Source organism: Pan paniscus, chromosome 17, assembly GCF_029289425.2.
Source record: "Pan paniscus chromosome 17, NHGRI_mPanPan1-v2.0_pri, whole genome shotgun sequence".
In the NCBI taxonomy this organism is placed as follows: Eukaryota; Metazoa; Chordata; class Mammalia; order Primates; family Hominidae; genus Pan; species Pan paniscus.
The window spans coordinates 38,264,346-38,277,129 of NC_073266.2; the positions used below are offsets into that span (position 1 = coordinate 38,264,346).

Genomic DNA, 12,784 nt, shown 5'->3' on the forward strand with positions numbered 1-12,784 from the left:
TAGATTCAGAAGAGAAGAAAATACTGAAATCCTGAAGAAAACCCATGTTTAAGGGAGAATGAAGGGACAAGAGGAGAAGATTGAAGAGTAACCTGTGAGATTAGAGAAAAACTAGAAAAGCATGCACTCATGGAAGCCAAGCATATCAAATAGGATGAGGACAGTAAAGAGTGTTCACAGGATTTAACAACAAATAAGTCATTGGTGATCTTGACAAAACACTTTCTTCCCCTGCCCCAAGACGAAGTCTTGCTCTGTTGCCCAGGCTGGAGTGCAGTGGCATGGTCTGGACTCAATGCAACCTCCGCCTCCCAGGTTTAAGCTATTCTCCTGCCTCAGCCTCCAGAGTAGCTGGAATTACAGGGCATGCACCACCACGCCCCGCTAATTTTTTTTTTTTTTAAATAGAGACGGGGTTTCACCATGTTGGCCAGGCTGGTCTCAAACTCCTGATCTTGTGATCCGCCCGCCTCAGCCTCCCAAAGTGCTGGGATTACAGGCGTGAACCACCACACCCAGCCGACAAAAACACTTTCAATGGATTAGTGGATGAGGCGGTCAGATGATAGCAGGTTGAGGAGCTGGTTGGCAACAGTGCCTACAGTCAATTATTTTAAGAAGCTTTGCTGTTAAAGGGTGAGGTGAGAATGTGGGAGATTTTTGAGGGAGCTTATTTAATGCTTATGGAAAGGAGCTTGGAAAGAAGAGGTTGTAGATACAGAAACCAGGGCAGTTAGTTGATGGAACTCAATTGTTAGGGATATTGGGATTCCAGATGGAAGGTAATCCAGATGGAATACCTTTAGCCGTGAAGGAGTTGTGACAGAAGGAAATGAAGTAAACAAAGGTGTAGGTGCAGCTGATTTGTCATTTTGGGGGCCAAGAAATGAAATGCTTTCCAATTTAATTTTTCTCCTCATTGATGGCAAAAGTAGTTATCTACTGAAAGTGAGAAGGGGTGGTAAAATAGTATTTTTGCTAAGTGGAAAAGGTTTAAAATCATTACTGTGAAGAATAGGAGAGAGAATGGCCTTGAAGAATAAAGAAAGATTGCTGATTAAAAACAGATGTTTAAGGTGGCGACAACATACCAGTGGTGCCTTCTGCATAGCTGTGTAATTTGGTATATTCACTCAGGCACCTCACTTTCAGCTGAGATTGGAAGCCTGAGGGTTGGTATAGGGAAGGTGACTAACAGTTGGTTTATTCAAGGTTGCTGTTTGCTCACTAGACATGACAAAAGAAATATGGGACAAGTGTGTTGAGGAAGTTGGCAAGAAAATGGCCGAAGAGATTAACCATGAAGTCTAGACCAGGAGTTGGCAGACTATAGCCTACAGGCCAAATCTGGCCCACCACCTGTGTTGGTTGTTTTTGGTGATTTTGGTTTTTTTTTCCCCCTTACATTTTAGATGTTTAAATACCTACATAATATCCATAATATGTCTCTTAGCCCACATAACCTATTAATAAAAATACTTACTATTTGACACTTCAGGAAAAAGTTTGCTGACCCCTTATAAAGACTAAAATAGGATTATAATAAAATGGGATGGGACTAACAGGCAGAGAATAGACGGGTCAAGGGCCTTAAAGTCTCGGTAAGATCCAAATATTAGGTATATTGGAAGCAACTGAGCGAGAGACCTGGGAAGGATAGAGGTTATGGTGAGATAGGATTGTGAGTTGAAGACTTCAGATCTGGGGCAGCTGTGAGTGACCCCAGGTCTAGCTGTGGCCACAGTAATGGGTAGCTGGAGCAGAGATGGGCCTGTCCTTGGAGTTAAGGGCAAGGAACTAACAGCCTGAGTGGAGACAGTCAAGTTGCCCAGGGGCTGGAGGAAGGGAAGGCTGATGGCCGGCCATTCACATTTCCAATTTGGGATAGGAGAGTTAATATAAATAACAGTCAAATATATTCAGTCCTTAAACGTGAGGGAAACCTGACTGGAAGGCTGATCATTAATTTTTTTTTTTAAGACCTGGAGTCGCAGTGTGGAAGGGGTTGCTAGTGCGTGTTAGGTGGCATTCGTAAATGGTACCAACCACGTAAAGCAGAGCCACCAGCACTTGGGACATTGAACCAAAACCAATCTTCGACGCTTCCAGCTGCCTTACTGGTGATTCATTTAGAAGAACGTGGCTTTCCTTTGTTACTGTAGTTTTTGAAGGCAGAACTAGCATGAGTTTGTGGATACAGACTTCAGCCTTCCTTCAGTGTTCCATGCACATAATCAGAATGACCTTCCTTCATCGCCGCAGGTTATTCTTAACAGCTGGATGGCAGGGTGGTTGAAGAAGAACTTCCTCATAAGTGACCTTCAAGTCCTTTCTAATCCAGATTCTGTGATAATACAAGTATGATGTAATTCTCACTAAAAGCTAAAAAAACAAAGCCCATCTAATCAGAGATGATCTTCACCTCTAATTTCTTGTTTATTGTCAAGTAATACCTCTGTTGCAGGCACTTTATAGGGCTACAAAAATGAGTGGTCCCCGTTGATACTGTGCTGTTATCCATATCTTCTTTAGCCATTATTTCTTCATATGTGAGAAAGTAGTAGCCTCAGTTTTACTTTTAATTTTTTTTTTTTTTTTAAATTTAGAGTCTTGCTATGTTGCTCAGACTGATCTCGAACTCCTGAGCTCAAGTGATCCTCCTTCTCAGCTTCCTGAGTAGCTGGGACTATAATAGGCTTTGTGCCACCATGCCCAGCTTACTTTTTTCTATTTCTGCTTTATTTTATCCTCATGTCTGGACCACAGATAGAGCATTGTTATCCACCAGCAAGAATGTGTCATGGCATAAAACAGTCAAGAAATCTAAGTGAAACCTTGACTGGGCTGTCTTTGGGCTTGTGCGGTAATGCCTCACATGCAGTTAACTCTGAACAAATGGCTTTTGAATTGAATTGGAATCTTCCATTTCTATATTAGCACATTTTGTACCTTTAGGAAAAACTTGATTTTAATGTGTTGTTTTCGTATGTGTTTGCTTGTTTCTTGAGTAGCTGATGGATTTACAACTGAGTGACAGTAACTTTCGTCGACACATCCTGTTGCAGTATCTCATTTTATTCCAATATCTCAAGGGGCAGGTCAAATTCAAAAGGTAAGATAATATGGGTAGTAAACAATTTGTAAACAGTAGCCAAGAAAAAAAAGGACTTGCTTATGATTTTTCTTATGTATGTGTCCATTTCATGTTAAGGCTGTATCCCTAAAACACATGTATTGCAGCTGATACATTGAAGGCTTTTAATATATTATATATATTATATAATATATATTATATATAATATATTATATATATTATATAATATATATTATATATAATATATTATATATATTATATAATATATATTATATATAATATATTATATATATTATATAATATATATTATATATAATATATTATATATATTATATAATATATATTATATATAATATATATTATATATATTATATATAATATATATTATATAATATATATTATATATATTATATAATATATATTATATATAATATATTATATATAATATATATTATATATAATATATTATATATATTATATATAATATATTATATATATTATATTATATATTATGTATAATATATTATATGTATAATATATTAAATATATTATATATTATATATTAAATATTAAATATTATATATTATATATTAGGATATTTAAGGAAAAGATGTTAAATATATCTGTCAGTGTGAGTTTTTCCTGCCCAACTCCAGGGCTTGCCAGGAATTGTCGTCTTTATTGGCAGGTGGAGGTCTCTGCTCCAAAATTCCGTCATTCCCTTCTCACCTCCCTCAGACCTCCTCCAAAGCCGATTTGCAGACTAAGCCAGTAATACATATCTCACAAGGTGTGGAGCTCTGTAGGACATTCAAGCTAAAAGATGCAAAGAAAATTTTTAAGCAAAAGGGAGTTCATTTATTTGGGGTTTCACAAAACCTCATTAGGCTCTCTACTGTCTATCTAAATACTTCCATCCATTTCCTCCTATCCTGTCCATAACTGAAGGTGGAGCCCACTGTTACTTAACGGTATTTGTGTTAAGGACACTGAGCAATGCCGTATTAGTTGTATAATGACTTCACTACCTGCTGGGTTTGAATCCCAGGCTCGTCATTTGCTGGCTGCAGTGCAGCTCTTTCAGACTTGTAATTTTAAGGTAGTAGCACATGGTAAACACTCAAAAAATGTTATTTCTTATCCTTCTATCTATTTTGGAGGTTTGGTATAACAGCATAGTAGGAAGATGAGGGACTTTGAAGTGAGACGTGGGTTTGAATTAAAGCTTTATGGCCTTGGGCAAATCAGTGAGACACGGTAGTCTCTGTTTAATATGTACATGTACTTGTTCCGAGAATTCAATGAATAATGTATGTAAAGTGTTCAGATCCTAGCCATCAATATTTATTGGATGTCTTTAAATCACCTAGTGCATTATGGGAGCTCAGTTAGTGGCAGCTATTAACAATTTGGGTTTGCCTGTTGCCTTTTCTAGGGTTTGGGTGTTTTATTCGTTGTATTTTGAATGAATCTTAATGTAGCATGCCATACTGAATGTGCATCATGTATACACATATCTTAATATCAAATCAGAAGTTTTCGTTTCACACTCAGCTTATTTTAGGAAACATATATTGCTCTGTTCATAGTGAATCTGATTAATTGAATGTTTTATTCCCTGCATATGCTTTTATGTCTTCAGTACCAACCCTCTTGAGGAAGAAGTGCAAGAATTTTCTCTTATAATCCTCTCATTTGTGATTATTCTTGTCTTGGTAATTTTTGACACTATCCACAGTATAGTTACATGTTACATGCCTTGTGTTTTTTAAACCTTAAAGTTGCATATGCATTGCTGTAACTCAAGCATGCTTTCATTGCTTTGTTCCCTAGTTCAAACTATGTTTTAACTGATGAGCAATCACTTTGGATTGAAGATACTACAAAATCAGTTTATCAAGTAAGTTCAACACGCAACAAACCCATGATTGAAAAAATGGAAATATAGGATTTTCTTTGTTTCAGCCCCAAATAGGAAAATAAGGATAAAGTTAAGCTCAGGTACAAGACCACAAACACTCCTTGGTTCTCTGCCTACAAACCACTCCTATGATGCAGAAAGTTGTTGAAAGCTTAGTATATTCTTTCTAATCACAGCTACTATCTGAAAACCCCCCCGATGGAGAAAGATTTTCAAAGATGGTAGAGGTATGTGTTTTTTATGCTTACATCCTCTTCTTAGCACGAAATAGAACTTCAGAGGATTCCATTAACCTAAATGTAATCGCTTTGTTTTTCCCAGCATATATTAAACACTGAAGAAAACTGGAACTCGTGGAAAAATGAAGGTTGCCCAAGTTTTGTGAAAGAAAGGTAAATACATACTCATCACAAGAACGACGAGAAAGGCTTTTGAAAATATGCTCCGATATGATTATAGCATGTAAAAATACGTGTATATATTTCACATAAAAAATGTAAGTTGAACTTTGTAAGAGTACAACCACTTTGATTTACCTCTGTATTTTTTAACCCTCATAAATTTCTTGTCATTAAATTCCTGGAACAACTTATTATTGAGAAGAATACTATATATCTACTCCGTGTAATTTGCCATATAATGTGGCATTTTTATCTTATATCTGATAATTGTTCTATCATAATATGAAGTTTTCATTTTTTTTTTTTTGAGAGGGAGTCTCACTCTGTCACCCAGGCTGGAGTGCAGTGGCGTGATCTCGGCTCACCGCAGCCTTCGCCTCTTGGGTTCAAGCGATTCTCATGCCTCAGCCTCCTGAGTTGCTGGGATTACAGGCGCCTACCACCATGCCTGGCTAATTTTTGTATTTTTAGTACAGACAGGGTTTCACCATGTTGACCAGGCTGGTCTCGAACTCCTGACCTCAGGTGATCCACCTACCTCAGCCTCCCAAAGTGCTGGGATTACAGGCATGGGCCACCATGCCCAGCCAGTTTTCATATTTTTTAAGAGGAAAACAATAACTAAATTTTCTTTTACGTTAAACATTCTTCTATTTCTGTTATCCATTTGTAATTCAAAAAATAGTGTATGTTTTGTTCACCACAGAACATCAGATACCAAACCTACGAGAATAATTCGGAAGAGAACAGCACCCGAGGACTTCCTAGGAAAAGGACCCAGCAAAAAAATTCTGATGGGAAAGTAGGTCAACTTGTCTTCATGTGGGATGTTCTTAGTTATTTTTATATTTTGAAGATGTTACTTTAAGAACTCTCCATCCAAAATATAGTATGAGATTGTGTTTGGTACACACATAGATAGCCAAAGCAAACCGCACTCTCTATACTGCCCATTGTTTGGGTTCATGCACCAGATAAACCTTCATTTTGTCTCCAGCTTCCAAAATCTGTGTCTCTAGGCTGTGCCATTTTTTCCATTTCAGACAGTAGAATTGTTTAGATTCCAGTTGTTGCAAGGTACCATAATCCTTGAGTTCTCTTACCTTCCAGTTAACTATCCATTGCTTTATATTGTGCTGGAATATTTTTAGAAAAAACTAAAGATTATATCATTATCATTAGTCATGATTAATGATTATATGAGAATAATTTTAGGTATTTTAAATACCAAAAATTATTGAGAAAAGTAAAACTCATACTATCAACATCCCTAAATCCACTGTTTACATTGTATTGTTTTTCTGTTCAGTTTCAAGGCACATGAGGATGGTGTCCATAAAAAATGTATTTATTTCTGTGTCTATTTTGTAGTGAGGAGTTAACAAGGCTTTGGAATCTTTGTCCTGATAATATGGAAGCCTGTAAATCAGAGACAAGGCAAGTTGAACATTTTTCAAATTGAAGTGTTGCTTTTGTCAAGTGTTGAGTAGAATGGAGCCTTTTCTCAGCTATGATCAGAGCTCAAATGAAATTTAAAAGTTTATTGTGGTTGACTTTTGGCACAGCAGAGTATAACTTCCCACCATAAAACTCCTCGAAGTGCTGATAAAATAATTTTAGAAATCACAAAAAAATAAAGATTCACAAAAGGAATCAAAACTACAAACAGAAGAGTAAGCCTATGAACTGATACGGTTCTAGGGCAGCAGTACTAATGATTGCCAGCTTTGACAACCAGGGAACTTGGGTTTTAATAGTCACAAAAGTTCATTGAATTGCAAAATGGGCAAGTTTAATAGCAGTCTAGACATAGGTAAAGTAAGAATTAATGGGTTAATTAATGATTAAGAAATCACCCAGAAAGCAATACAGAAGGAGCAGAGTTAGAAACGATGACTTAATGATAGTTGAGGAGGTCCAGCAAACATCTGATGGCAGAAAGAAATAATAGAGAATGGGAAAGAGGCAATAATTGAGTTAATTATTAAGAATAGGCATGAATTCATAGGTTCAAGAAGTATAATACTTAAGGAGGATAAACCAAATAAATCCATATCTCTGTACATGATAATAAAGTCACCAGAGAGAAAAAACAGACAACCTATAAAGGAGCAAAGTTAAACTAACAGTTGACTTCAAGAACAACAAAAGAAATCAGAAGACAGTGGGATGAGTGCTTGAAAATGTCTTTCACATTCTCTATTATTTCTTTCTGCCATTAGATGTTTGCTGGACCTCCTCAACTATCATTAACTCATAGTTTCCAACTCTTGCTCCTTCTGTATTGCTTTCTGGGTGATTTCTTAATCATTAATCCAGTAATTCTTACTTTCCCTATGTCTAAACTGCTGTTAAACCTGCTCATTTTGTAAATTCAATGACTATATTTTCTCATTTCTAGAAGTATTACTTGCTTTTTCAACATTTCAACTAAAAAATTCTGTAACAAGTTAAACAGTTGTGGTTGAGTGATTGACTAAAACTATGAGAAATTATCAACAGTCCCCAGTAAAAAAGCTGTCTTAAGGAAACTGAACCCAGAAAGGAGTAAATTGCAGAAAGGATTACTGTGTAGACACTTTGATAAACATGAAGAAATCTGAATAAATCTTATCAAGAATTCACTGTTATAAAATAGTAATAATTACTATTTAGGGTTATTTTAAAAGGTAAACTTGATAAAAGTGACATGTAAGACAAGAAGGGGTGGTCAGAATTAAAGAATGCTACGGTTTAAGTCAAACATGCTTGTAAAGTATGTGAAAGAAATGGAATATGTAATTTTTAAATAAATTGAGGGGTAAAAGTAAATACAGAAAATTTAAGCAAGTAAATTAGAAGGTAGGAGAGGAGAAAAAAAGAACAGAAAACACAGCAGAAAGTACAAAACAGTATGGTTAAATTCAAATATAAATGGAAATGGACTTTCTGGCTCAAAGACAGAAATTGGTGTTATATTTTAAAGATCTATTGGCCAGGCGCGGTGGCTCATACCTGTAATCCCAGCACTTTGGGAGGCCAAGGCGGGCGGATCATGAGGTCAGGAGATAGAGACCATCCTGGCTAACACAGTGAAACCCCGTCTCTACTAAAAATACAAAAAATTAGCCGAGTGTGGTGGCAGGCGCCTGTAGTCTCAGCTACTTGGGAGGCTGAGGCAGGAGAATGGCGTGAACCTAGGAGGCGGAGCTTGCAGTGAGTCGAGATTGCACCACTGCACTCCAGCCTGGGCAACAGAGCGAGACTCCGTCTCAAAAAAAAAAAAAAAAAAAGATCCATCTATATGTTTATAAGAAATATACCTTAAAAATAAAGATATGGAAAGGTTGAAACTGAAAGAACTTTTAAAAGACGTAATTTTTAAAAGGCATAGAAAAGGCTTAAAAGCAGAAAGCAGTATTAAAAATAAAGGCAATCATTGCATAAAGATAAAAGGAAAAAATAGAAATATACACATTTTAAACTTTATTTTCTAAGAATGTGTTCTCAAAAATTTGACAAAATTAGAATGAGAAGTTGACCCAGGGTCAGTTTTCACCATCCACCACCCAGAAAACCTACCATCTAGTAGGATTTTGACAGACCTTTCTCAGAATTTAATAAATTTGGTGGAAAAAACTTAATGTAATACATTTAGAATTTAACAAAATAATTAACAGGCTTGGTCTTACAGAAACCACAAGTTTTTGTAAATTATATGTGAATAGCAAAAGCAAAAATACTTAAAACTCCTTTAAACACACTTCTAAATAACCCTTGAATCAAAGAAGTCATAATGGAAATTAGAAAATGTAGAGCTAAATAATAATGAAAACACTACATGTTCAGACTTTGAGATCTAACTCAGTAGAACACAGAAGAGAAATGTATAACCTTAAGTGTTTACACTTTCAAAAAGAATGAAATCTAAAAACCAAGCTAATAAGAGTCTGACACTGAGAGTCATTCAGAAGAAAAGTAAACTCATAGAAGTAGAAAGTAAAATAAAATTAGAAATCAGTAAAATAGACAACAAACAATAGAGAAGATCAACAAAATCAAAAAGTTTTTTTTTTAAGACCAGGAAAAATAGATAAAATTCTAACATGATTGATTCCTGCCAAATCTATGAGAGTAAATCAACCCAGTAGAAAAATGGACAAACAAATAGTCAGATTCAGAAGTAGAAACCTTAATAAACCTCTGAAAAGATGGGGAACTTCACTAGTAACTGGAAGTACGGTTAAAAACTACAGCAAGCAGTTTCACAGCTAAGAGATTCAGTAATTTAAAAATACCCAGATTTTGTTAGAATTATGGATAAAAATAATTTGCCAGTGCTGCTGGTAGGAATCTGATGGCACAGTCACTCTATCTGAATGTTAAAGATGTCTGTGCCCCGCTAGTAGGTGTGTTGATGAGAACAGTGTTTTTAAAAACTAAGTTTGAGAATCATTGGTGGTTTGTAAAGTCAATTTAGTAATTTCAACTAGCATTTTTTAAAAGAAATAGGAAATATACTTTTGTGAAGCATTAGCTTTACTTATATATATCTGTACATATACTTGCATATATGTGTATACTGGGTTGCAGTGTAAAATGAATTTCTTACTGTGGGTTGCAGTGGAAGTTTGAAGGCCCAGTGCCTAAAGAAATCAGTTCATCTACAAGGAGACAGGTGCAAGAATGTTCATTTAACATTGTCAGAGCAAAGAGTGGGAAGACAAATATCTCTGGGCAGGACATGGATAACTTGGGGCATGTTCGTAAAATGGAATATAGTATCTATAGCATTAGAAAACGAATGGATATTGGGATAGTTTTCTTAAGAGAGCCCATTTTCCTAGTTTTACTCTAGAAGATGTCTTCTGATCCTGAGACCTCATTTCTTTGCTTGACCCTGTATCAAAATTTTATTTCTAAAAACAAATTCAAGAAAGATGCATTTTAAAAATCAACCATGCTACCATGGTAACAATTTAAATAAGAGCTAAAGGTTAAACCCTTGAAATCGTATTATGGTCTGATTATTAGTTTTGGTTTAATTCTGGTTTAAAGAAAAAATAATTCATGGATAGGGACTTAATGTAAAAGTTTATTTGCTGGTAAAATTCAAATGCTATAAAATCCCCTGGCTGCCCTCTTTGAATAGCAACATATTTATATATTATAGTGTGTAATTAAAGTATATAATATTATATGTAGTAAATACTATGTAATATTTAGTATTAGACTATCCCCTTTATTTATTGTCCTTTTTGAATTTAGTTTTGAGGGTTTTACTTCCTTAAAAGTCTGGAGTTCCCAAGTAATCAAAACTGTAACTAAAAGTATGGGGCCATTAGAATCTTGTCTTGCCACCACTTTATGAGTATTTATTATTAAGAATATATGTCATCCTCACTAGTTATTTTATCCTGCTCAGGGAATACATGCCCACTTTGGAGGAATTCTTTGAAGAAGCCATTGAACAGGCAGACCCTGAAAATATGGTTGAAAATGAATATAAGTAAGTAATGTTTCTCATTAGCTCCTTTTAATTTTCTTCAATTTGTTTTTTCCTTAGGAATTGTGTGTATACTAGAAAGCCTATTAAGAGAGGCAGTAGATAGAGTAGTGCTTTTTTCTCTTAGGTGAGTTTATGTTCCAAGTTCTTGTTAGTGCACATCCTGATTTCAAGGATTATTCCTGTTAACTAAGCGTGACTTGGAATCACCCTTGTTTCAAAATATAAGAAAAAAAAAAAACTCCCCCTGACCCCCATTTCTCTCCAACTATTAGTTATTTTCTCTCTACCCTTCAAAGCACAGTATCTCACAGCAGCTGTTAACCTATCCTGTTCCCCTTAATGTTTTCTTCTCTTGGCATCCATGAGAATCCAAATCCATGGTTCTTCTGTTTGCCCTTTGCCCTCGTTGCCCACTCCACCTCACATTCCATTTCAGCCTCCTCATCCTCTGCCTAACTCAAATTTTGGAGTAGCATCAGGAATTGGTCTTAGCCTCTTTATCTAGAACCTTCTGGGTGACACCACAGTCTCATGGCTTTAAATAGGAATTGAAGAGTAGTGGTTTAAAGGCAAGAGGCCTCTGGTCAGAATGCATAGGTTCGATCCCCTCTACCACTTACCAGGCAACTAAGGCTAATTTAATAATTAAACCGCCATTTCCCTTTCCTCATCTGTTAAATAGTAACAGTACCCATTTCACAGGGTTATTCTGAGGATTAAATAAGACAGTGCACTTTCAACCCTACAGGGCATGTAGTTAGCACTCAGTATTTGTGACTAGTGTGACCCTGTGACCAGAGTTGTTAATTACTGTGACCTCTTAACTAATCTCTCTAGCTGTGGTCAGTGCTCCATGCATCAGCCAGTGATCTTTAAAATAATTGTCCAAGTCTAATCTGCTTAAAATCTCCCAGTGAGTGCCTATTCCAGACTCCTTCCCAGGACCTAAAAGACCTCCTTGGTCTGGCTCATACTCTCCTGTGTGGCCATGCCTCCCCTCTGCTTTAACCACAGCAGGCCTCTTGGTCCTGTCTTTCCCTTTCCTGTCAGGACCTTCACACTTTACTGTCTCACTTGCTTGAACCACTTCTTCCCCAAGGTTGCCGTGGCTTTAAGTCCCCCTGGCTGGGAAGCTCTTCCCCTCCCTGGTCTCCTCTTTTGCATTCTCGTGGTTTTTATTTCATGGCACTTACCACTATCCAAATGAGAAGGTGGCACTTACCACTTTCTCATTTCTCAAGTTTTCCTCATCCTTATGAAATTGTCTTATACCTTGTGTGTTTATCACTAGCAATGCCTGCCTTACTGTGCCTCAGGTACTCTCCACAGCTACTGAGTGCCTGGCTCAAAAGTGTTTGTCGATTGAAAGAATATTAATTTATCACTGTTACATAAGACTAGGTGGACTCATTCCTAAAGTGATAGTTCAAATTATTATCTCCAAAGAGGGTTTTGTGGAGAATAAGAAAAATGATGTGTATAATTGACAGTGAATTTTGAAAATGCCTAAAATAATCAAATTGTCTAAACAGAGATATGTCAGAGAGGAAGGCTCTTAACTGTTTAGGCAAAGCCTCACAGCAGGTGTTAACTTGGGAAGAGTCCCCAATGTCTATGGGTAGTTTTTGTTAAGTCTTCAGTGGTACCTGCACATCCTAAAGGTAACATATGCTCATTTATAAGAGGTGACCAAATAAACCAAATTGCTATTCTTAGGGGAGGGAGAGACTTCCAATCCAAAACTCTTAAATGGAATAAATTTGTGGTTTGGTTTCTTCTGCAGCATTGCATATTTCTGGAGCATTATCTTTAGAATTTCTCTGCAGTTTGTTTCTCACCTGATTGTATACCACCCTGATCATTGTTATACTTCATTAGGG

At 36.2% G+C, this 12,784-nt stretch overlaps 1 protein-coding gene across 2 annotated transcripts in view; it reads left to right on the forward strand.

Moving 5' to 3' along the window:
• THOC1 (THO complex subunit 1) overlaps positions 1-12,784 on the forward strand; it is a 50,293-nt gene that overhangs the window by 35,017 nt on the left and 2,492 nt on the right. Inside the window, exons 12-18 of one of the 2 annotated variants that reach the window (XM_024926299.4) lie at positions 3,012-3,112; positions 4,928-4,994; positions 5,192-5,242; positions 5,337-5,407; positions 6,102-6,218; positions 6,788-6,853; positions 10,821-10,904. In XM_024926299.4, the coding sequence (XP_024782067.2) occupies positions 3,012-3,112; positions 4,928-4,994; positions 5,192-5,242; positions 5,337-5,407; positions 6,102-6,218; positions 6,788-6,853; positions 10,821-10,904 (557 nt within the window). The remainder of the gene's footprint in view (positions 1-3,011; positions 3,113-4,927; positions 4,995-5,191; positions 5,243-5,336; positions 5,408-6,101; positions 6,219-6,787; positions 6,854-10,820; positions 10,905-12,784) is intronic. The other variant, XM_003815639.6, reaches the window with a different exon arrangement.